The following is a 23,067-nucleotide window of genomic DNA, read 5'->3' as shown; positions in this document are numbered from 1 at the left end:
CCCACTTCCACTTTGTCGTTAGTGCCTGTCTCAGCGCATTATTAAACTTTGTTATCTTTCTTATGTTTTCGCTTCTTATTTTTTCTATTTTTCTAATTCGAAGTATGCTTCGCTCCATTGCCCTCTGTGTATTTTCTATTTTTTGTTTTATGCTCCTTGTGAGTACCCAGGTTTGACAACCATACAGTAGACTTGGCATAATACAGGTGTTCATAACAGTTTTTTTCATGTTCAGGCTGTAATTGCCTTTTAGTATTTCTTTTAACGCTCAAAATTTTTTCCACGTTATATTTATTCTTCGTGATACTTCTTCCAAATTACTATTAGTATTGAATGAGATTTGCTTTCCTAGGTAGATATAGCTATCAACTATTCTATAATTTGTCCTTTTACTTCTATTGGTCGTTTGTAACTGTTGGTCATTATTTTTGTTTTACTTGGATTCATATTTAGTCCAACTTTTTGGCTTTCCTTGTCAAGTGTAGTGACTATTTCTTCTAGGTCTTTAGGTGATTCTGCCAGTATCGCAATATCGTCTGAAAATTTTAGATGATTGAGGTACCTACCGTTTATCAAAATGCCTTTATTTGACCAATTGATTTCTCTAAAAATGTCTTCGAGAACAGCTATAAAAAGTTTCGGTGACAACGGATCTCCCTGTTTAAAGCCCCGTTCAATTTTGAAGGGTTCTCCACTGGATTCGAGTCTAATTTTGCTTGTACTATTTTCGTATATATTTTTTATTATGTTGATATATTTTTCGTCAATTTTAAGAGATTGGAGTGCCGACCATATGGAGCCGTGACTGACGCTGTCGAAGGCTTTTGTGTAATCTATGAACGCCACGTAGAGTGATCTGTTATATTCTCTGTATTTTTCTATTATTTGTTCAATTGTATGGATACGATCAATGGTACTGTAACCTGAGCGGAAGCCTGCTTGTTCTATAGGTTGTGATTTGTCAATATCTTGGGTTATTCGTTTGAGTAGTATTGAAGCAAAGAGTTTATATATGCTTGATAAAAGACTGATTGGCCTATAATTCCCTATATCTAGCGGATCACTTTTTTAAAAAGTAAAATAATGTCTGACAAACACCATTTTTTAGGAACTGTTTCTGTGTTCAAGACCATATTAAATAAGTTAGTTAGTTGGTTTAATATGGCTGCTGCCTTTTTTCGTTTTTCAAGTGTCTTATGTGAGTGTGCACCTCGATTTCGTCAATTGGTTTAACAGTGTTACTTTTTATTTGGTGGTTTTTATGGGTTTCCGTGATTGTGTTGTCTTTTTTCTTATATAGGTTTTTATAGAAGTTAGTTGCATACTGGATCAAATTTTTAGTATTTTGGTTTTGTGTTCTATTTTAATAAGGAATCCAACTCCACGAAAACCTTTTGTTTGTCTTTAAAAACACTGCTGTGGCAACACCGTAGCTGTCAAACTTCGTCTTTTATCAGTTGGCTAACCTGGGTTTGATTGTGCGAACTTCATGCAGTATGATAATGACTTGACAGTATGGATAATTGTTTTGAATGATATTCGTTGAATTGCAATGTTTATTTTTCTTACTATAATCCGAATTGCTTCGTTTTTATAGTGCACAATTACTTCTAGTATCTTGAAATATGTGATTCTTGCAAACTGAGTCGTGAGTTCTTGAAGTGGTGTTTATTACAAGCGAATTATTTAGGAGCACACTTAAACACGTCTAGTTATTTTGATGACCGGAACCGGAACCTCTTTTAATTAATTTATATTAACACCGACAAAATTAAAGATACTCAAATTAATAGTTTAAACTAAATAAAACGACAACATCTGCGCCCTCTTACTTAAATATTATACATCAAAATATACAGGGCATAGGTGGCAAAGATCATGAAATAGAATTATTTTCGGAGTGTTATAAAATTCATGTATTTTGTTTCACAGAGCATTGGGTAAAAAAAATTGACATATTAATATCTCAAACTTTAAACTGTCAAATTCATTCGTAAGAGGGAGTGCTATTCGTGGTGGCTCACTAATATTAGTACGGAATGATATCGTTTGTAAATCTCGAAAAGATATTGTAGTCCTCTCTATCGAACGTACTATCGAACTATCCTGCGTGGAATTTCCACAGTACATTATAGTCTGCGTGTACCGAGCCCCATCGGGAGATTTTTATTTGTTTGAAACCACTATGGAGGACATTCTTAAAAAGCTATGTAAAATGAATAAATATACAATTGTAAGTGGGGACTTTAACGTCGACTTACTTAAAGAAGTGTTAAGTGTTCGGTTGGTCGCCTTGTTTATGCCATTTAATTTAACCCATAGAGTTAATGAACCGACGCGAATAACCGACGATACTTCTACGTGTATTGATAATGTGTTTTGTGACTGTGAAATATATGAAGTATCAATTATAAATAATTAAACTTCTGATCATTGTGGTCAGAAGTTTTCATTAAAACACAAAGAAATAAATCATTAAAAAAAATAACATACAGGCCAATAACGGCTAACAAATTACATTGTTTTAAAGATATTGTGGCGTATAAATTGTCTAATCTAGATCTCACGACACAGGATCCAAATGAGCTTTATGATTCATTTTTTGAAGTAATATTAAAAGAATTTAACAATATATTTAAAATGAAATCATGTTATAGTAACACAAAATTAAAGCTTAGTGACTGGGCTACTGTTGGTATTTATAAAAGTAGAAATAAATTATACGACTTATATGATATGAGGCGGTGGAATCGAAGCGTAGCCTTTCTAGAATACGTCAATAAATATTCCAAAATTTATAAAACAGTGCATTTCTGCTAAGTCCTTATATTTAAAGAAAAAAATCCTGAATTCTGATAATAGAATTAAAGCCACATGGGATGTTATTAGTAGTGTTAATGGAAAACCCAAAAGGAAATGATACCAATAGAATTGAACACAGGTAGTAGATACACGAGTTCTGAATTAGAGGTTGCTAATTTTTTTTGAAACAATTTTTGATAAAATACTCCATAAAATAACATTTCATTTAAAATCATCTGCATCAAATGCAGCTAGGTTATTAAATAATAGTGCTTCAAAATGCGTTATTGATTTTTCATTTGAAACGGTTTCTGCAATAGATGTCATAAAAGTATTTAAAACTGTAAATATTAAAAAAACTAACGACATATGGGGCACAACAAACAATGTTGCTTTTATTGATTAAAAATCCTTTATATAATAATAGATTATCTTAATATTGTGGCTCGACTTAAGCTATGTGATTCCCTAGTTTTATCTAAGTTCAATTATATGGATACAGTTATTTGGCCAAGATTGTTGACAAGCAACAAAAATCTTATTCAGCGTGTACAAAATGCATGTGCCAGATACTGTTATAAAATATCACCCCGTGCACATGTCATTCCGTATCTTAACAGAGGGAGGATGTTAAAGATGGAATACAGAAGTCAACTACACTTTGCAACTTTACTCTTTGGAGTTATAAGATATAAGATTCCACCATACTTGTACAGCAAATTGGGCTGGTTCTCTGACAATTACAAATATCACTTAAGAGCGTCACCGGATCGGTTAATAATACAACCTCACAGATCAGCCGCTTTTGAGGGTAGCTTTCGTCACAATTCCACGAAAATTTGGAAAAATATACCACCTCCTATTCGATTTTCGCAAACAACTAACACATTTAGAATAAAGTATAAATGTATTTGCTTAAATTACAATTAAAGCTACCTACTAATAATAATTGATAATATTTTAATTACGTGCACACGTCCGTGGAATATAAGAATGACGCCGCCAGCAACCAAATGCAGGAATAATCTGCCACCCTCTCTCTTCGTAACCTGAAACAATTGAATTTCTTACTTACTTACTTTTACCAGAAAGAAAATTCGTATTACCGTTTTGTGCAGATCTAGGTCAAAGTGATCTGGCAGATCCGCAGTACAATCTCCCAAATAAGATCGATATCTTATTAAGAGCTGAAGTTTATTGTAGCATTCTAAAACAAGGTTTAAAGAAGCACCCGACCAATTGTATGATCGTACAAAATACTTACCTTGGATGGGTCAAGTAGACAATAACGAAAAATTAGGCAACTGGCACAATGTGGTGGCAATCATGCAAAGCTAGAAGAAAACGAATTACTGAAACGATTTTGGGAATTAGAAGCCGAGTCGAACATGGTGCACGAGAAAGTATTTACTCCAGAGGAGGAAAAATGTGAAAAGCATTTTGCTACTACCACCTGTAGAGACGAGACAGGTCGATATGTGGCAGAATTGCCTTTCCGTCGCACATAGCTTTTTGGTCAATATGGAGATATGAGAAAAATAGCCGTAAAGAGATTAATAGCATTAGAAAAGAGATTATCGAAAAATCTTGATCAAAAAGAAAATTATCAAAAGGTTATAAAAGAGTACATGACCCTCGATCCCATGGAATCAATAAGACATGAGTCAGTAGAAAGAGCCTCATCACGCGGTTATTGGACTAGACAAGAGCACAACGAAGACTCGTATAGTATTCAACACTTCAGATAGGAGTGCCAATGGTATATCTCTCAATGATACATTAATGGTCGGGCCTACGTTGCAATTGGAACTACGTCAAGTTATCATGCGATGGAGACTGCATCCAATTTGTCTTACGGCTGACATTATCAAAATGTCCCGTCAAGTTAAAGTAGCCAAAAAGCACGTAGATTATCATAGAATAGTATAGCGTGATGATTCGCTATCTGAAATAAAAGACTCGACTATTAAGAGTAATATAAAAGAAGCAAAGGAAATATATAAACAGATGGATGACTTATTAGAAAAGGGTGGATTTAAGCTACAAAAGTGAACTAGCAATAGAGAAGGATTGATGAAGTGGTGGTAGGAAGAAAATATAGGAATAAAGAATAGACAAATAAATGAAGACAGTGTAACTAAAATTCTTGGTCTTACCTGGAATCGATTCTCGGATACATTTTATTATATAGTAAAAATGCCTACAGAGATGCCTGAAACTAAAATCCTCTTGGGTGGATAGCTCCGTGTGTAGTCACAGCAAAGGTTTTTATACAAAAATTGTGGCTTGTAGGACTTGACTGGGACCTTAAATTACCATCTGAACATTTGCTTGAATGGAAAACCTACCGGAAAAAATTGTGCAATTTGAGTCGCTTCCAAATACCCCGCTGGGTTCAAAAGGCAGATAGTGACATACAGGTAGAGCTACATGGTTTTAGTGATGCATCGTCTGTACTCAGCAAATCGTATTCAGCCGTCGTATATCTAAGATGTATTACAGCTCTAGGTCAGGTTGAGTCTCATTTATTAAGCGCTCAAACTAAGGTAGCTCCAGTGAAACAAGTGTCTGTCCCTCGCCTCGAGTTGTGTGGAGCTGTTTTGCTTACTAAGTTGCTGGTTGAAGTGTCCAATATTCTCCAAATAGATAAAGCTAATTTACATGCTTGGACGGACTCTACGATTGTTTTGGCATGGTTAAGCGATCATCCAAGCCGATGAAAAACCTTCGTGGCAAACCGGACATCTGAAATTTGTACGCGTTTAGATGCAGCTCAGTGGTCGTATGTCAAGACGAAAGACAATCCCGTTGACTGCGCGTCACGAGGTGTAAAACCAAGCGACTTAATATCTGAGGAATTGTGGAAGTGTGGGCCAGCTTGGCTACGCAACAACAAAATAGAATATGTGAAACCATTGTCTATAAGTACCAAAACGGATTTAGAAACGCGACTTGTAAAAGCACATATGGAAATCATAAACCCTAACGACAACGCTGAAGGTTTTCATCATTGCGAAAATTAATAAGAACTCTAGCGTACTGTCAGAGATTCCTAAGGTTGACACATCCAAATGTGTCTAAAGAGAAACCTTTACCATATCTTACGGCCACAGAACTTACGGCGACAGCATCAATCTCATTTATTCGCCGATGAAAAACGAAATCTTGTGAAGTCAAAGAATGTCGGAACTAAGGGCAAGATAAAAGCTCTAAACCCATTCCTCGATAAATTTTGGACTCTTACGAGTAGGAAGTCGAATGAGAGACATTACATGGTGGTCAGAAATTAACGTGTAATTTAGTTAGAACCAAATATTGGGTCACTAACTTAAAAAACTTAGCCAAAAGAGTAGTTCATTCTTGTATTGCTATACGTACATGTAAGGGAAGAGGCCATAAATCTCATAAAGTATATATTTGCCTATTTGTTTGCATGGCCACGCGAGCTATTCACATTGAAGCCGTTTCAGACCTCACGACAGAAGGATTCTTAGCTGCTTTGAAGCGTTTCGTCGCCCGAAAAGGTCGCTGCAATCCTTTGTGGAGTGACAATGGGATTAATTTTGTCGGGGCCTCGCGCGAGCTTAAAAACTTATTTTCACACGAAAAGTCGTCTATGGGAACTGAAATCGCAGCGTTACTTGCCATCAATGGTACAGAATGGCACTTCATTCCGCCGTATGCACCAAATTTCGGTGGACTATGGAAGGCAGGAATAAAAGGCACAAAGCATCATCTGCGCAGAGTTATAGGCGACTCTACCTTGACATACGAAAAATTGTCCACTGTTCTAGCACAAATCGAAGCATGTCTCAATTCGCGACCACTTTCAGTTGCTGGATCAGACCCAGACAATGCATTAGTATTGACACCTGGCCATTTTTTGGTTGGCGAGCCATTGTTAACAGTCCCTGACCACAACTATGAAAATAAATCAACAAGCTCACTGCGTCGTTGGCAACTAACACAAAAAATGTTGCAATGTTTTTGGAAGAGATCGTCTCAGAAATACTTGACCCATTTCTTTCAAAGATATAAATGGAATGTAAAAATCCCAGAATTGAAAATAGGAGATGTGGTTTTAGTGCGTGAGAACGGTTTACCTCCTACTAAGTGGCTTTATCTATTAAGAGTGGTAAATCTTCATCCGGGAAGACATAAACTCACTCGAGGTTGTCCCTTACAACTTGCAACTTAAAAGTGCAACTTCAATCTTTACTTTTTTTTATTGGTTTAAGTTTTATTTTTTGTCTTCTTTAACTAATAAATTAATTAATAAAAAAATTAAAATAAATTCGTCTATTTAAGTTAGCTGTTACGTTAGTTCACTTATTATAAGTTATTTTGTTATTGTGATGGGCATATTGCAGGTTTATTTAGTCCTTGGGGGCCGGTATGTCCAATCGATTTTATGACTTATATTTTTTAGTTTACTATTTTGTAACTAGATAGCGCGGGTAGTACATTGAATCACGCTATCGTTTGCTTTGGTCAAAGGTATATAGTCTTAGTATGGAAAATAAATAAACACCTATACGTTTCGGGAAGTGTGTTTCATTGTAGCATGCACATCACTATCCCTGGCTTTATATAATACAATATAATACAACAATTTATATATACTAGGAATAGAAAGGGACCCAAAATTGAACCTTGTGGAACACCCATTTTTAACGTAGATCCAGTAAACTTTATTCCATTAATGAAAACTTGCTGGATACTTTGACTTAAGTATAAGGCAATGAGATCAAGAGATCTTTACCTTTAACACCGTTATATTTGAGCTTATAAAGAAGCGTTTCGTGTTCTACACAATCGAATGCTTTATATAAATCACAGAATACTCCAATAGCATTCTGTGATTACTCCCAAGCCTCGTAAATATGTTTGAGAAGCACAATCCCCGCATCAGTTATCGAGCGACCTCTTCTAAAACCGAATTGCTCACAATGAAAAATAGCATCTGTACCGAAATGGATGAGAAGTTGATTTAAAATATGATTTTTTTTCGAATATTTTACTTAAAGATGGGAATATTGAAATAGGCCTGTAATTACCGGGATCGCTTCTGTTTCGTCTTAAAAAGTGGTAAAACTGTACTACATTTTAACAAGTGTTAACATTTTAACAATTTTTAACAATTGTTAAAAATTACTGCTATATACGGAGCAATATCGTGTTTGATGTTATTAATAAATTTGGTGAAATATATGAAGTATCAATTATAAATAATTTAACTTCTGATCATTGTGGTCAGAAGTTAATATATATACTTCATATATTTCACAGTCACAAAACACATTACCAATACACGTAGAAGTATCGTTGGTTATTTGCGTCGGTTCATTAACTCTATGGGTTAGATTAAACGACATAAACAAGGCAACCAACCGAACACTTATCGTAGTTTCTTTAAGTAAGTCGACGTTAAAGTCCTAAACATACAATTATATATTTATTATTTTTACATATCTTTTTAAGAATGTCCTCCATAGTGGTTTCAAACAAAAAAAAATCTCCCGATGGGGGCCAGTGCACACAGTCTTCGTGTATAATGTACTGTGGAAATTCCACGCAGGATAGTTCGATAGATGTGTGTGAACTTAGCAGATCATTGTCCAGCAGATCACAATTAAATGTGAGTTCTGTTAGCATGCAGAAGAGTTCTATAGTTCCTGATAGTTTTAAGAAATAGTTCTGGCGTTTTTACCAAAATAAAAAATAAATTCGAAAAATTCTACTCAATTCGATTTCAAATTATATTATAGCTGAAGGCTAGAACTCTTTCGTTTCTTGTAAATGGGTATCAGAACTGCGACATAGAATACTTTTCAGGGCCAGAAGTCGCATTTAAGTGCCAGCAGATCATGGTCGAAAAATTAAAAATTCGAAAAATTCTACTTAATTCGATTTTAAATTATATCATCGCTAAAGGCTAGAATTCTTTCGTTTCTTACATATGGGTATCAGAACTGCGACATAGAATACTTTTCAGGGCCAGAACTTGCATGTAAGTGCCAGCAGATCATGGTCGAAATATTAAAAATTCGAAAAATTCTACTTAATTCGATTTCAAATTCTATCATCGCTAAGGGCTAGAACTCTTTCGTTTCTTACATATGGGTATCAGAACTGCAACATAGAATACTTTTCAGGGCCAGAACACGCATTGAAATATCAGCAGATCATGGTCGAAAAATTAATCCACCTTTACACAGCACCTTTCATCATGTAATTTAAATGAATATGAACATAGATATTACAGATTTAAAATGCAGACATAGCGGTTTGCATTTTCTAATGGCAAAGAACTATAAATTTTGTATACATACTGTATATTTAGTATCACATATAGTTTTTTTTAACTCCTTAGGCGTGGGTAATCCCTCAAAATCTTCTCAACATTCATTTGATTTGAATTCTCTAAATAAACATTTTTCTACTCCCCCTTTAACAATTTCAGCCTCTACGAAGGCTGAAACATTGTTAAAAATGGCGAACGCCATCACGCCTGATTGTATTCCTTTTAATTTTCATACAGTCACAGAGAGCGAAGTCAAGAGAAGCATCCTGTCTATCACTTCCAAGGCGGTTGGTAATGACAACATTAGTCGGGATATGTTAATACCTGTCCTTGACTCTTTAAACCCTGTTATTACTCACATTATAAACTTTTCCTTTGAATCCAATACCTTTCCAACTGTTTGGAAGTTAGCACACGTGATTCCTTTACCTAAAATATCAAATCACTCTTCATTTTCACAATTTCGTCCCATCTCTATTTAGCCTATCCTATCAAAAATCCTTGAAGACGTTGTACGTAAGCAAATGTCAGAATTCCTAACACATAATCATCTCCTTAGTCCTTTTCAATCCGGTTTCCGTTCCGGTCACAGTACTACCACCGCACTGCTTAAAGTCACTGAAGACATTCGCTTTGCTATGGACAAAAGAGAGTTTACTATTCTCATTTTGCTCGATTTTAGCAATGCCTTTAATTCAGTCGACTTTGATGTATTGCTTGGTATCCTTCGCTCACTTAACTTTGCTCAGCCTGTGATTGATTGGTTCCAATCTTATCTAATCTTATTCGTGGTCGTCGGCAGATGCTAAAGTCTGATGAGGCTTCCTCGGACTGGGCTGACCTCTCTGCTGGCGTTCCGCAAGGCGGCGTACTTTCTCCTCTTCTGTTTTCAATCTTCATTAATGAAATTACCAAAGTTATTTCTTCTCACTACCATCTCTATGCAGACGATTTACAACTTTATAGACATGCCACCTTATCAAATCTGTGTTTGACCATACATGATATCAATTATGATCTTGTAAAAATTAAGAACTGGGCTGCATCCTTTGGGCTTCTTGTTAATCCCTTGAAGTCGAAGGCATTGATAATAGGTACCAGACAGCTACGTAGCAAGATTAATTGGGATATTGTACAATCAATTGTCTATGGTGGAACTCAAATTGCATATAGTGACCAAGCTTGTAATCTGGGGTTAGTCATAGATTGCAATTTATCATGAGTGAGAGCTCAGGTTAACGAAGTCAGTAAACGTGTCCATTTCTCTCTGCATTCTCTAAAACGTTTGCAGTACTTCCTTCCTTTCAAAACAAAAATTTTACTTGCACAATCTCTTCTACTTCCCATCCTGGACTACGCTGATGTTTGCTATCTTGATGCGAATGATGAGCTGCTTGACAAACTAGATAAACTTCAAAATTTGTGCATTCGTTTCATTTATGATCTGCGCAAATTTGATCACATTTCTCAATATCGACGTCAGTTAAAGTGGCTTCCTATCCGACTTCGCCGGAGCTTGCACATTTTATCGCTTCTTTTTAAAATATTAAAACATGGTAGCCCTGATTACCTACATGAGCGTTTTCTGTTCTGTCCTGCTCGTGAAAGACCAGTACGCGCATGTGTGGCGTCGAAAACTCTTGAGGTACCATTTTTTAATACCACTTCCTATGGTAACTCGTTTTCCGTTGTTGTCGCTCGCCTATGGAACTCTCTTCCAGATAATATTTTCTATAATAATGTTACAATAAGTTCGTTTAAAATCAGAGTCAAGCAACACATTCTTTCCACTTAAGTTTAATTTATTTTATATATATATATATAGGTATATATTAATGTATTTATTTGTATTTAGTGTGTAATATATTAATTTATCGTTAAGTCTACTTGAATTTTATAATATAAAACTAATTGATATTGTACCTACACCATAAATCTGTACTACAAATAATCTCCACTAGTTTCAGGGTTTCTGGAAGAGATCTCTTGTTAGAGATAAGTTATCCCTATGTACACATTTTTCATTTAAATAATTCTCTGTATACTCTGTTGGTACATAAATAAATAAATAAATATATTTAGTATCAGCACCCGTATAAAACCAGGGTGATAAATAAACTATATAAAATAAAAATACCTATCTACTTAATAACTATTTCCGCATTAAGTGTGCTTCCTTAGGCTAATATTTAAATCAACTAGTTAGCCGTACAAACTTCGTACAGTTAATAAGGTTTTCATCGAATGCTACTATTATATCAATGACTTATGAAAAGTGTCGTCATTCACACAGGGCCAAAGTCAAAATAAATGTAAAATTTAAATAAAATTAGTTATAACGGATTTGAATCCCGTATATTAATTATTTTTGACATCCCGACGTTTCGAGCACTTTACAGCGTTCGTGGTCACGGGTAGACTAAGGTGGCATTTGTCTATTTGAGGAACAAAGAAATATTATTTACAACTACCGCCAACGATTTCTCAATTGGTATCTTGAGTAACGTTTCGGTTGCACGCAGAAGGCACTGACTGTATCTTTAGGTGTTGCAGTCTGTTGGATTTGGGATTTTAAATTTAAATTAAGTGGATCCCAGGTGTTAGAAAGTCTTCAACCATCTTCTCTATTGAAGTTCGGATGTTTTTGAATTTCAATAGCCTCGCGTATCATTCTAGGAATGAATCTGTGTTCTTTAGGGAGGATCTGTGGTTTATCAAATCGAATAAAATGGTTGGGTTTATCCAGAGCATGTTCACAGACTGCAGACTTTGAAGAACGCCTATTTTTGACATCTCCTATATGCTCCTTGACCCTGGTAACGATACTCCTCTTTGTTTGGCCTATGTAAGATAAACCACACTCACATTCGAGTTTATATACTCCCGCAGTTTGTAAAGGAATATTACTCTTGATGGGTCTCAAGAAGTGGCTCACTTTCTTATGAGGCTTGTAAACGGTTTTAATCGAAGCTCGCTTCAAGATGTTGCCAATACTGTCTGTAACTCCCTTCACATATGGTAGAAATGCAGGTTGTCGCTCAACTGTGGGTGGCTTGATACGGCTTCTGCGATGCTGGCGAGGCACGGGCAGCTTGTTCTGGTGGAGTGCAAGCTTGACCTGACGTAGCTCGTCCTCTAGGTGTTCAGCATCGCAGAGATGGTGGGCTCTCTGAAACAAAGATTTGCCAACGGTAGCTAAATGACTAGGGTGGTGGTGCGAGTCACCATTGAGGTATTTGTTGGTGTGTGTGGGTTTCCTATAAACTGTGTGACTTAATGTATTGTCAGGATTCTTGATAATAAGGATGTCAAGGAAAGCTAAAGAATTATTTGCCTCTAATTCCATAGTAAATTGAATGTTTTTATTTATAGAATTAAGATGTATATATATATATATACATCTCAATATATATACATATATAAAATAACCGAGACGTGATAGAAATTTTAAAAACACAGCGTAGTGAGAAAAAAAGGAGAATCTTAAGAGAGGTCTTTAATAAGATGATCCTGTAAATGACGCTTGAAAAATGCTTTAGTAGGAGCCTTTCTAATTTCTACCGGAAGTTTATTCCATAATTTGACAGCTTGGATAGAGAAAGCGTTAGTTACGAAACCAGAGAAGTGACTGGGAAAAGAGAGAAGGAGAGAATCAATAGAGCGTAGCTGTCGATCTTGATTGTCAGAAAGAAATTTGAATTTATCCTTTAAATAATCAGGGGAAAGAGGGTCAAAAAGAATAGAAAAAAGAGAACACAGTAGCCGTAAATCTCTGCGTTGGCGGATAGGGAGCCATTTGAGTTCGGCTCGACAGTGGGAAATGTTGTCGAATTTTCGAAGGCAGAAGATGAAACGCAGGGAATTATTTATGAGGCGATCGAGTTCGTTTAAAAAAAATCATTGAAATCTACATAACACACATCAGCGTAATCGATGATCGGATATATAAGGGCTTGCACTAGCAAAACTTTGGTTTTAATAGGGAGAAAATTTCTTAATCTATTGAGACACCTTAAGGTGGCGGTAACCGAGCGACTAACTTCATTAATATGCACCTTCCAGCTCAAAGTTGAATCAGTGTACAGTCCGAGATCTTTAACATTTTGAGAGTAAGGTATGATATTGTTATTAAACACGAAAAGAAGAAATATCGCACTTGGAAATGATACGCGAACTACCAACAATGATCGCCTGACACGTAGCTGGATTTACCATGATACCATATTTATTAGACCAGTTATATATGTAAGTAAGGTTTCGATTAATTTTATTTACAGCTGAATCGATATCCTCCAACTTAGTATGAATATAGAGTTGCAGATCATCGGCGTAAAATTGGTAAGAACAGTCGATGTCATAAGTAAGAAAATTTATAAAAATAGAAAAAATAATAGGAGAAAGGATGCCACCCTGCAGCACGCCAGCAGATAGGTCAAGCCACCCGGAAAGAGATTGATCCAGCCTGACCGCTTGCTGGCGGCCGCAAAGATATGAGGAGAACCAGTCCAGAGCTGATGAAGAAAAGTTTAAATGCTTAAAAATGGCAAGAACAATATCAGGATCTACTGAGTTAAACGCGTTGGAAAAATCAATAAGGACCAGTATGGTGATCGGTCTATTCTCCATACCTATCCGAATGGATATTCGGATAGTTACTTTGAAAAGAGCAGTAGCTGTACTATGGCCTGGTCGGAAACCTGACTGGTATGAGCTGAGAATATTATTGTTATAAAAAAAGGAAGAAACTTGTCGGTAAATACTTAATTCTAAGACTTTTGACAAGAAAGGAAGAATGGAAATGGGTCTGTAGTGATTTAACTGGGAGGGGTTGGAAACTTTAGGAAGAGGAATAACATAAGCTCTACGCCATAGTACAGGGAACTCTCCTGATGAAATAGAAAAATTTACAACGTGAGTTGTAGCTGGCAGTATATAGTCTAGAATAGATGTTATCATATATCGATTAATGCAATCAACACCAGTAACATTGATTGACAGTATAATTTTACGAATTTCTTCATCAGACACTGGAGAAAGAACAAAGTCGTTAAAAGAAGGAGAGGCCATGGATTCAATTTCTGAAATAGTACGTAATTTAATATTAGGACATAATAGAGTAGAAGACAAAAATGTGAGTTTAAACAGGAGACAATGAAGGCAAAGAAAATTTATTGTTACGCTTATTTAAGCCTAATGTTTGTAGAAACTTCCATATTGAGGCCGGAGACGAGTTACTTACGTTAATATGACAATAGTGGCGTTTGGTTGTTCTTACCATTAAGTTACACCGGTTGCGAGCAGCCTTATAAAATTCCCAATTTTCTTTGCACCTGTCATGTTTATATTTGCGGAAAGCACGTTCACGACGAGACATAGCCATACGCACCCCTTTAGTAATCCAAGGAGCGGGCGGTCTTCTTATCTTGACAGGACTCATTGGTGCATGTTTATCAAAAAGTGATGAAATGGATGTATTGAAGTGAGAAACTTTATCATTAATTGTTGATGAATTATACACCAACAACATGTCAAGCGATTCTGCATCATTTTGTCTTAAATTTTCGCGATTATTACACATTGAAATAAAACTAGTTATAACGGACTTGAATCGCGTATATTAATTATTTTTGACATCCCGACGTTTCGAGCACTTTATAGCGTTCGTGGTCACGGGTAGACTAAGGTGGCATTTGTCTATTTGAAGAACAAAAGAAATATTATTTACAACTACCGTCAACGATTTCTCAATTGGTATCTTAAGTAACGGTTGCACGCAGAAGGCACTGACTGTATCTTTAGGTCTTGCAGTCTGTTGGATTAAATTCTCAAATCCGGTAACTTGTTTTATTTCCGGGAAGGCGACCATCTATCCCAAGGTGATGTCGGGTTTATCGTCCACAAGTCCCTCGTGAACAACGTGGTCAAGATCGAAAGTCTGTCGACAAGGGTAGCGTACCTTATACTCAGAATTACCAAACGGTATTCGTTGAAGGTCATACAGGTTTACGCCCCGACTTCGACACAATCCGATGATAAGGTGGAGGTGTATGTATGAGGATATCAGTCGAGCTATGCGTACCTCCAACTACACCGTTGTCATGGGGATTTTAACGCTAAACTAGGCAAACGAAGCGGTGATGAGCTGCGAATGGGGCAATTTGGAGTAGGATGTCGGAATCACGGCCACTTGCTTGCCAGCTTCATGGAGAAGTAGGGGCTCTATATAATGAACTCCTTTTTCAAGAAGCGTAAGCACAGAAAGTGGACCTGGATGAGTCCTGATGGTGTAACCAAATATGAGATTGACTTCATCATGTCGACGAGGAAGCAGATATTCAATGATGTCTCTGTGATCAACGCCGTCAAAACTGGAAGTGATCACCGGATGGTAAGAGGCACATTGAATCTTAATATCAAGCTCGAGAGGTCCCGACTGATGAAGTCAACGCTCCGTCTTGCACCCACCCACATCCAAAACCCCGATAGCTCTCAGTTGGAACTCCACAATCGCTTCGAATGCCTGGAAAACTGCGTCGACGTGGATGCACTCAATGACAGATTCGTGGAAACTGTCCATACGGTCGGATCCAAGTGTTTAAGACCCGTCGTCCAAACAGAACCAAAAAACTCTCGGACCTTACTCTTAAGCTGATGGCGGACAGACGCGATATGATTCTGCAGTCTTCAGACGATACGTCTAAGTATCGGCAGCTAAATAGGCAGATCTCAAAGTCTCTGACTCGTGACCTACGCCAATTTAATACCAACCGTATTAAAGAGGCTATAGAGCGGAACATGAGCTCTAAGGTGTTCGCTAGAGATCTGCCTATCGGGCAAAGCCAGCTGATGAAACTGAAAGCCGATGATGGCAGGGTTATATTGTGGTATCTATCTAGATATACACATATTTAATGTTATCCTAATATAAAACCCACACCAGTAACGTTAATAAAGTAGTCTTATATCAACATTCGGGCGTTTCATTTCCCTCGTCCTTATATGGCGACCCTGACAGCGCAGTATGCGCATCGGTAACGCGAGTTGCTTTAATTTAAATTACCGACACGTGTAAATTCAAACTCGCCCAGGTTCAAAGTTAAAAATGGTCACTGTAGTTTAAAATATGTGTATTTCGAAAGTAGAAAAGGAGGACATTTTTATAAACCAAAATTCTGTAGCTGACGAAAATAATGCCTATATAAAAGAATTGAAATTCCATGCGTCCACCACAAACATTCTTTTACTTATAATATTACTGTTGATGAGTCTGTTTATCATCTACGTTGTATGGAGAGTATACCGAAAAATGCATAATCGCTGGGTCCAGCAGGGTATACATCAATATGTACTTAGTGGATCGTTCAGACGCCAACGGGCTACTCTACACGGTTCTCCAGCTGTTGCTGAACAAGAAACATAAATTGAAATGATTTTGGATCGGAGCCGCGTCTAAAAATTGTTAATATTCAAGAAAGAAAAATTAGTGATTTGTCCAAACAGTGCGCGAGTAACGTGACTCCAGAACATGCCTATATAAGGGATGTAACGCAGAGACGGACTTTGGTGGTTTTATATAATTATAATAATACATATTATGTAGCAATATATTTGTAATAACTAGATAATTAGTGTTAAAGTATTCATATTATTTTTGTATAACTTCAAAATACGTAATTAGTAATAATGAATTTTAGTAATATGTATAATTTTTATATTTTGATATGGCAAATGATTTAAAAATATTGTGCCAAGAGTTAAAATTGATTAAAGAATACTTAAGGAAAATTGGTCCTGAGCGTAGAAAGGGTAACATTTACATTGTTAAGTTAAGCGAAGCAAATAGTTTGTATAGCCAATATTTAACATTAAATTCTTATTTGCAAAAAGAAGTAAATTGTGGTAATATTAGTGTACGGGCTGATACGTGCCCTATACACCCTTGGTTGATAGTTGATAATTGATATAAGTTGATATGTTTGATAACTTTATTTGATAAAATGATAAATTGATAATGATATAATGATATTGAGACCCGTGAGCACGCGCGGCTGCTCGTTGCGGACTGAGGTATAAAATATAATTCGCCGTTGTAGTGCGATTTGCTGACGCTACAAATCAGCGTGTTAGCCTGTACATGCTCCCGGGCGGAAAGATAGAGGATGATGTGGTGAACTAACACTACTAACAAGATGATGGGCATTTTTGCTTAATCTAGGAAAAATGTTAAGAAATTAATATTGTTAACAAGGTGATAGGCATTTTTGATTATTCTAGAGAAATTCTTGGTGGTAGGGCTTTGTGCGAGCCCGTCTGGGTAGGTACCATCCACTCATCAGTTATTCTACCGCCAAATAACAGTAGTCAGTATTGTTGTGTTCCGGTTTGAAGGGTGAGTGAGCCAGTGTAACTACAGGCACAAGGGACATAACATCTTAGTTCCCAAGGTTAGTGGCGCAGTGACGATGTAAGGAATAGTTAATATTTCTCACAGCGTCATTGTCTATGGGTGATGGTGACCACTTACCATCAGGTGGCCCATATGCTCGTCCGCCAACCTATACCATAAAAAAAAAAAGAAAAGAAAATGATACAAAAAAATAATAAAAACACGAACAAAAATAACATATAACATTAAATTCAAAGTATATATTAGGTTGGGGAAAAAGTCTTTTCGCATATAGTATGTATGAACTTTTAATAAAATCTCTTTGGCTATACCATTTGTATCTGGCTGGTTTTGGTATCATTAAAAAGTTTTAATTTTAAAGAAGGCACTTCCAAATTCAAATTAGGAATTTGTGTGATTTTCATTTGTTTTTGTTGTTGTTAAAATGAGTGAATCTAAAGAAGAAATTCGATACATTTTAAAATTTTACTATAAAAAAAGTAAAAATGCAACTCAAACCGCGAAAAAAATTTGTGATGTTTATGGACCTAATGCAGTATCTGTGAGAGTAGCGCAAGTTTGGTTTAAGCGTTTTCAAGCCGGAAATTTTGATATCAAAGATGCATCTCGCTCTGGTCGCCCTGTTACGGAGAAAATTGATGCCATTTTTGACAAAGTGGAGCAAGATCGGCATATTAGTAGTTACGATGTAGCTGAAGAACTGGCAATTGACCACAAAACGGTTTTGACTCATTTGAATAAAGCTGGGTACACAAAAAAGCTCGATATATGGGTGCCTCATGAACTCACTGAAAGAAACCTAATGAACCGTGTACTCATTTGTGATTCTTTATTACGACGTAATGAAAGCGAACCATTTTTGAAGAAGCTGATAACTGGTGATGAAAAGTGGATCACATACGACAAGAACGTGCGAAAAAGATCGTGGTCAAAGGCCGGTCAAGCTTCACAGACTGTGGCAAAACCCGGATTAACTCGCAACAAGGTAATGCTGTGTGTATGGTGGGATTGGAAGGGCATCATTCATTATGAGCTGTTACCGCCCGGCAGGACCATCGATTCAGAACTATATTGCGAACAATTGATGAGATTGAAGCAAGAAATTGAGAGAAAGCGGCCAGAATTGATCAACAGAAGGGGTGTGGTTTTTCACCATGACAACGCTAGACCTCACACATCTTTAGCCACTCAACAAAAATTACGAGAGTTTGGCTGGGAGGTATTAATGCATCCGCCGTATAGTCCTTGCACCTTTAGATTTTCATCTGTTTCGGTCTCTGCAGAATTCCTTAGGCAGTGTCAGGTTAACATCACGAGAGGACTGCCAAAACCACTTGTCGCAGTTTTTCGATCAGAAGCCCCAAAATTTTTACAGCAATGGGATCATGTCACTACCAACAAGATGGCAAAAAGTTATGGAACAAAATGGCACCTACATACTTTAATCAAATGTAAATAAACTATAAAAAAAAAACTTTTGAATTTTCATATAAAATACGAAGAAACTTTTTCCCCAACCTATTACATTATACATTGCATACACCGTTATTACACCCCGGTATCGATTGTGAAAACGGACTGAAGCACGGGTGAGGTGCCTCTGTTTTGATGGATTTTACGCGCACTTGTTTGCAACTTGCTTTCACTTTTCACCTCGTCACTTTGACACTTTAAATGCTGGCTTGGCATTTCACTATTACTTATCACTGCTGGACCGCTCCCGTCTGCCGACTCCCGGCGGTGAGCGCGTCTCACGCCCCTCCAACCGCCGACTGCGCCGACCACTGCTGCCACCGCCACGATCAGATAAATGAGGGAGTAGTGATGAATATCATGATAGGATATTCCCTCAATCAACGGCTGGTTTCTTTTCATGCTGTCCAGTTGGTCTTGTATAGCGAGTAGTTGTTTCTGATCTAATCTTTCTGAACTAGTACTGGCAGGGGACTCGGGAAGCGAGATGTTTATTATATGGTTGATAGGCGCGACTTCTGGTACGACTAAATCCGTCTTTAATCTGAGTTTGCTCATATATTGACTACTTGAATGATAAATAAATTTTGATAATACAGCCTGGACCGACTGTCAATAACCCCGTATGACTCAGCTGAATGGCGGTAATATGATCTTCGCACAGTAGCCTGAGGTGACTTGTATTGCAATAGAAATAAAAATATGTGTTCATTGTGTCTGTTTGTAAAAGAATATTTTTAGAAGGCTCTGTGATAGTTTTACAGATGTTTGCATTATCTTTCTCGCATAAAGTTTGATCGTTTTTCATATGATAGATAGGCTTCTTAAGATGGCATAAAATCTTGCTGAATACACGTTTGTAAATCATTTTCTGCTACGGACAAAGATAAATCCTCGTTAAGATTCAATGCTATGAATTTGCTGATAGGTACAATGCTGATCATGCTATTTCCCAATTGTCTAGGAATGGGAGTAACTTCAAACACTCTTACTATTAATGGGATTCGAACTTCAAATATAAGAAACTTTTTTGATAATCGTGCTTTAATCCTTACAACAACAACAACAACAGCCTGTAAATTCCCACTGCTAGGCTAAAGGCCTCCTCTCCCTTTGAGGAGAAGGTTTGGAACATATTCCACCACGCTGTTCCAATGCGGGTTGGTGGAATACACACGTGGCAGAATTTCTATGAAATTTGTCACATGCAGGTTTCCTCACGATGTTTTCCTTCACCGCTGAGCACGAGATGAATTATAAAGACAAATTAAGCACATGAATCAGCGGTGCTTGCCTGGGTTTGAACCCGCAATCATCGGTTAAGATGCACGCGTTCTAACCACTGGGCCATCTCGACTCTCAATACTCTGTAATCCTTACAATTTTGTATAATTTTGATAAATTCACGTGGTCAATCGGTAATGATAGGTCTTTAGGGAGTTTTGCTGATATGACGCTTGCTCGTGTTGTAATTGCTCAGGTTGGAAGAGGTGTACGTCATATTTTCCATGAAATACCTCAGTGAGCGTGTTTAAAAGTTCATCCTGAATATGTTTTAAATCATACAACATGTTGTTAGCGATCATTGCTGAGAGAGTGAACTCGTTGATATTGGAGCTGTTTTGAAGCTCTGATTTAAGAATATTTATGGAACCCGCTAAGTCCATAAGTTTTTTATTCACTATTTTGTGATTCTTCTCCATTAGAACTTCAGAGGTTTGATTTTTCCATAACTGTGCTAAATGGTTTTGATTTTCTCTTATTTTCATAATATATTGTTTATATTTCTCATTGTCCAATATTCCAAACAATGAATAGGCAATGTTACCGATACCATTGATAAGCCCGCGACGAAATCGGCGCGCGTGCGCGGTATTTTGCTGATCTAGCCATAGGCTATTGTAATTCTCTAACTCGGAATAGCGATGATGTAATTGATACAGGACACCGTCGCATGCTGAATGAACACCTATCTTTTCGCATATCGCTTGTAGATATTTTAAGTATTTGCTAGAAGCCTTCATACCTTCCCAGTATGGGCTGGTGTCATAATACACAATCAGGCGCCACTTATCCTGAATTAAATGCATAGTAGCCATTGTATCGAAGTATAAGCCGCGGTTATTTGATAGCGATGTTCTGTTATACTGTATTATACCTTGTGTGTTTGCTATTAAAGTCATGAAAAATAACATCACACAAGTAGCCACGACTGAAAAATTATATTTTTTCTTTACATTTCTTGATCTTTTAGATTTTTCTTCATGACTTTGAGATGGCGAATTTTCAGTTTTGCTTTGATTTTCTTCTTTTTTGATAGGTAGTCTAAGTCTCTTCATATATTCGCTCTTAGTTTTGAGTGTTACAACACGAACGTATCCGTCGTTTCCAGGGTGTAGTTCCAGGGTTTAGATAGTTGATATGTGCTGCCCATAATTGCGGAAAAATTATTTTTTATTTTGTTGATATAAGTGCTAGCCACCCTAAGGGGTCAAATAAATTTGACTTTTCGGGTAGGTGACAAAAAAAGACAACACGCTTTTATATGAGCTCTTGTTAATTTTAATTATCTAAATTATAAAATAATAATTATACAAATATGTGCTAAATGTGTTTCCTACCTGCCAGCTAATCTCCATAACACCAATATAATCAACAAAAAAACAAAAACATTAAACAAGTTGAGTGAAAAGTAATAACTTCACTATGGAATCCATTAAGCACTCAATTGAGGACCTGACTGAGCACTTCAACACACGGATGGCTGAGTTTCAAAAATCTCTTCAGGGTTCCATCCCAGCCACAAGTCCAAACTCCAACATTGCGGCTCAATTTAACACCTTCAGAGTCTTTGTTTTATCTGCATTAGAAGGCCTTCAGATGCAAGTGGAAATATTATCGAAGCAGTACAATCAGCTGGAAATGCGAAGTAGAAGGAAGATGCTTCTGTTCCACGGAGTTTCCGAAGACAAAAAAGAAAATTTGCCAGTCATAGTGTCAGGTGTTATACCAGGACATCTTAAGGTACCAGAATTTACCATAGAGAAGCTCAGTCGATGTCAGCGATTAGGTCATTCCTCTAGGGATAAGCCTCGACCTATCCTTGTAAAATTTCGTGATGTAGTGCTTCGAAACAAGATCTGGTATTCAAAAACGTCCCTTAAAAGCACAGGCGTGACTCTGTCGGAGTTCCTTACCAAGGAAAGGCATGACCTGTTTATGTCTGCAAGACAGAAGTTCGGAATTTCAAAATGCTGGACGAAGGATGGAGTTGTTATCGTTACGGGGTCTGACGGTAAGCGTCACCGTATCGTCACAACAGCAGAGCTTAACTCAATCAATTGCAAGCCGAATTACATGCCCACGGCAACTAATCTTGCTGCTGCTGCTGGTACCAGTACTGTCGGTGTCGACTCAATTTCAAAATCGTCCAACTCCACTCAGGTTATGCGAAGTAAGAGAACCGTTAAAAAGTAAGTTTTCGTTTTATTAGTAGCAGTTTGTCGTCGCTCCATTAAATTGTTTTGTTATTAATTTATGCCATCTATTTTTGTTTAGTTACTATAATTATATTTCGGATAAAATTAGTGTTCATTTGCTAACATGTCGGTATAATTATATTCATATGTTGTTGACTGAAGGTATAATGTCAATTGTCAACAATCTGACGTTTGATCTGCGTTTAGTAACTGCATTGATAAAACTAACTACTGCCTATGTAGTTAGCATTTTTATTTTATGAGGTAGTTTTTTTGTTTTTAGTTTAATTCAATTTTTTTTTTATGTTTTTCTCTCTATTTACTAGTATTTTTTTATATTTAATGTTATTAGAATTTAAATCGTATTTTTATTTTGTTTATTGGTTACTTAATGTGGTGCTTTACTAAACACTGATTTATAACTTGTTTTTATTTCTGTTTTAATGTTGTATCCGGTTCTTATGTTTTACTATATTTGTGATAAAAAAATATCCTTGTAATTGCTTACTCACAAACGGCTGGCTGGCTTATTAGAACTCAATATTCTAGTATTTTGATTTATTTTGGTATTATTATACTATTTAATTATTTTTATTTACATA

General features: G+C 36.6%; 2 protein-coding genes and 1 pseudogene across 2 annotated transcripts; 2 read left to right on the top strand and 1 right to left on the bottom strand.

Annotated features, from left to right (window-relative positions):
• Positions 1-369: 369 nt before the first annotated feature.
• LOC124542540 lies at positions 370-14,543 on the bottom strand (annotated as a pseudogene).
• A 789-nt stretch (positions 14,544-15,332) lies between these two features.
• On the top strand, positions 15,333-15,758 carry LOC124542539. Its single transcript, XM_047120480.1, has one exon. It carries the CDS (start codon positions 15,333-15,335, stop codon positions 15,756-15,758), a length of 426 nt encoding a protein of 141 aa, XP_046976436.1.
• A 5,834-nt stretch (positions 15,759-21,592) lies between these two features.
• On the top strand, positions 21,593-22,463 carry LOC124542537. Its single transcript, XM_047120479.1, has one exon. It carries the CDS (start codon positions 21,693-21,695, stop codon positions 22,461-22,463), a length of 771 nt encoding a protein of 256 aa, XP_046976435.1. The 5' UTR covers positions 21,593-21,692.
• Positions 22,464-23,067: the final 604 nt, after the last annotated feature.

This window comes from Vanessa cardui, chromosome W, assembly GCF_905220365.1.
Source record: "Vanessa cardui chromosome W, ilVanCard2.1, whole genome shotgun sequence".
Taxonomy (NCBI): Eukaryota; Metazoa; Arthropoda; class Insecta; order Lepidoptera; family Nymphalidae; genus Vanessa; species Vanessa cardui.
This window is presented reverse-complemented; position numbering and strand designations above follow the sequence as displayed.

What these genes read in the sequence shown, in the direction of transcription:
- LOC124542539 (XM_047120480.1), top strand. Translation starts at nt 15,333, where the DNA reads ATGAACTCCTTTTTCAAGAAGCGTAAGCACAGAAAGTGGACCTGGATG.
- LOC124542537 (XM_047120479.1), top strand. Translation starts at nt 21,693, where the DNA reads ATGGAATCCATTAAGCACTCAATTGAGGACCTGACTGAGCACTTCAAC.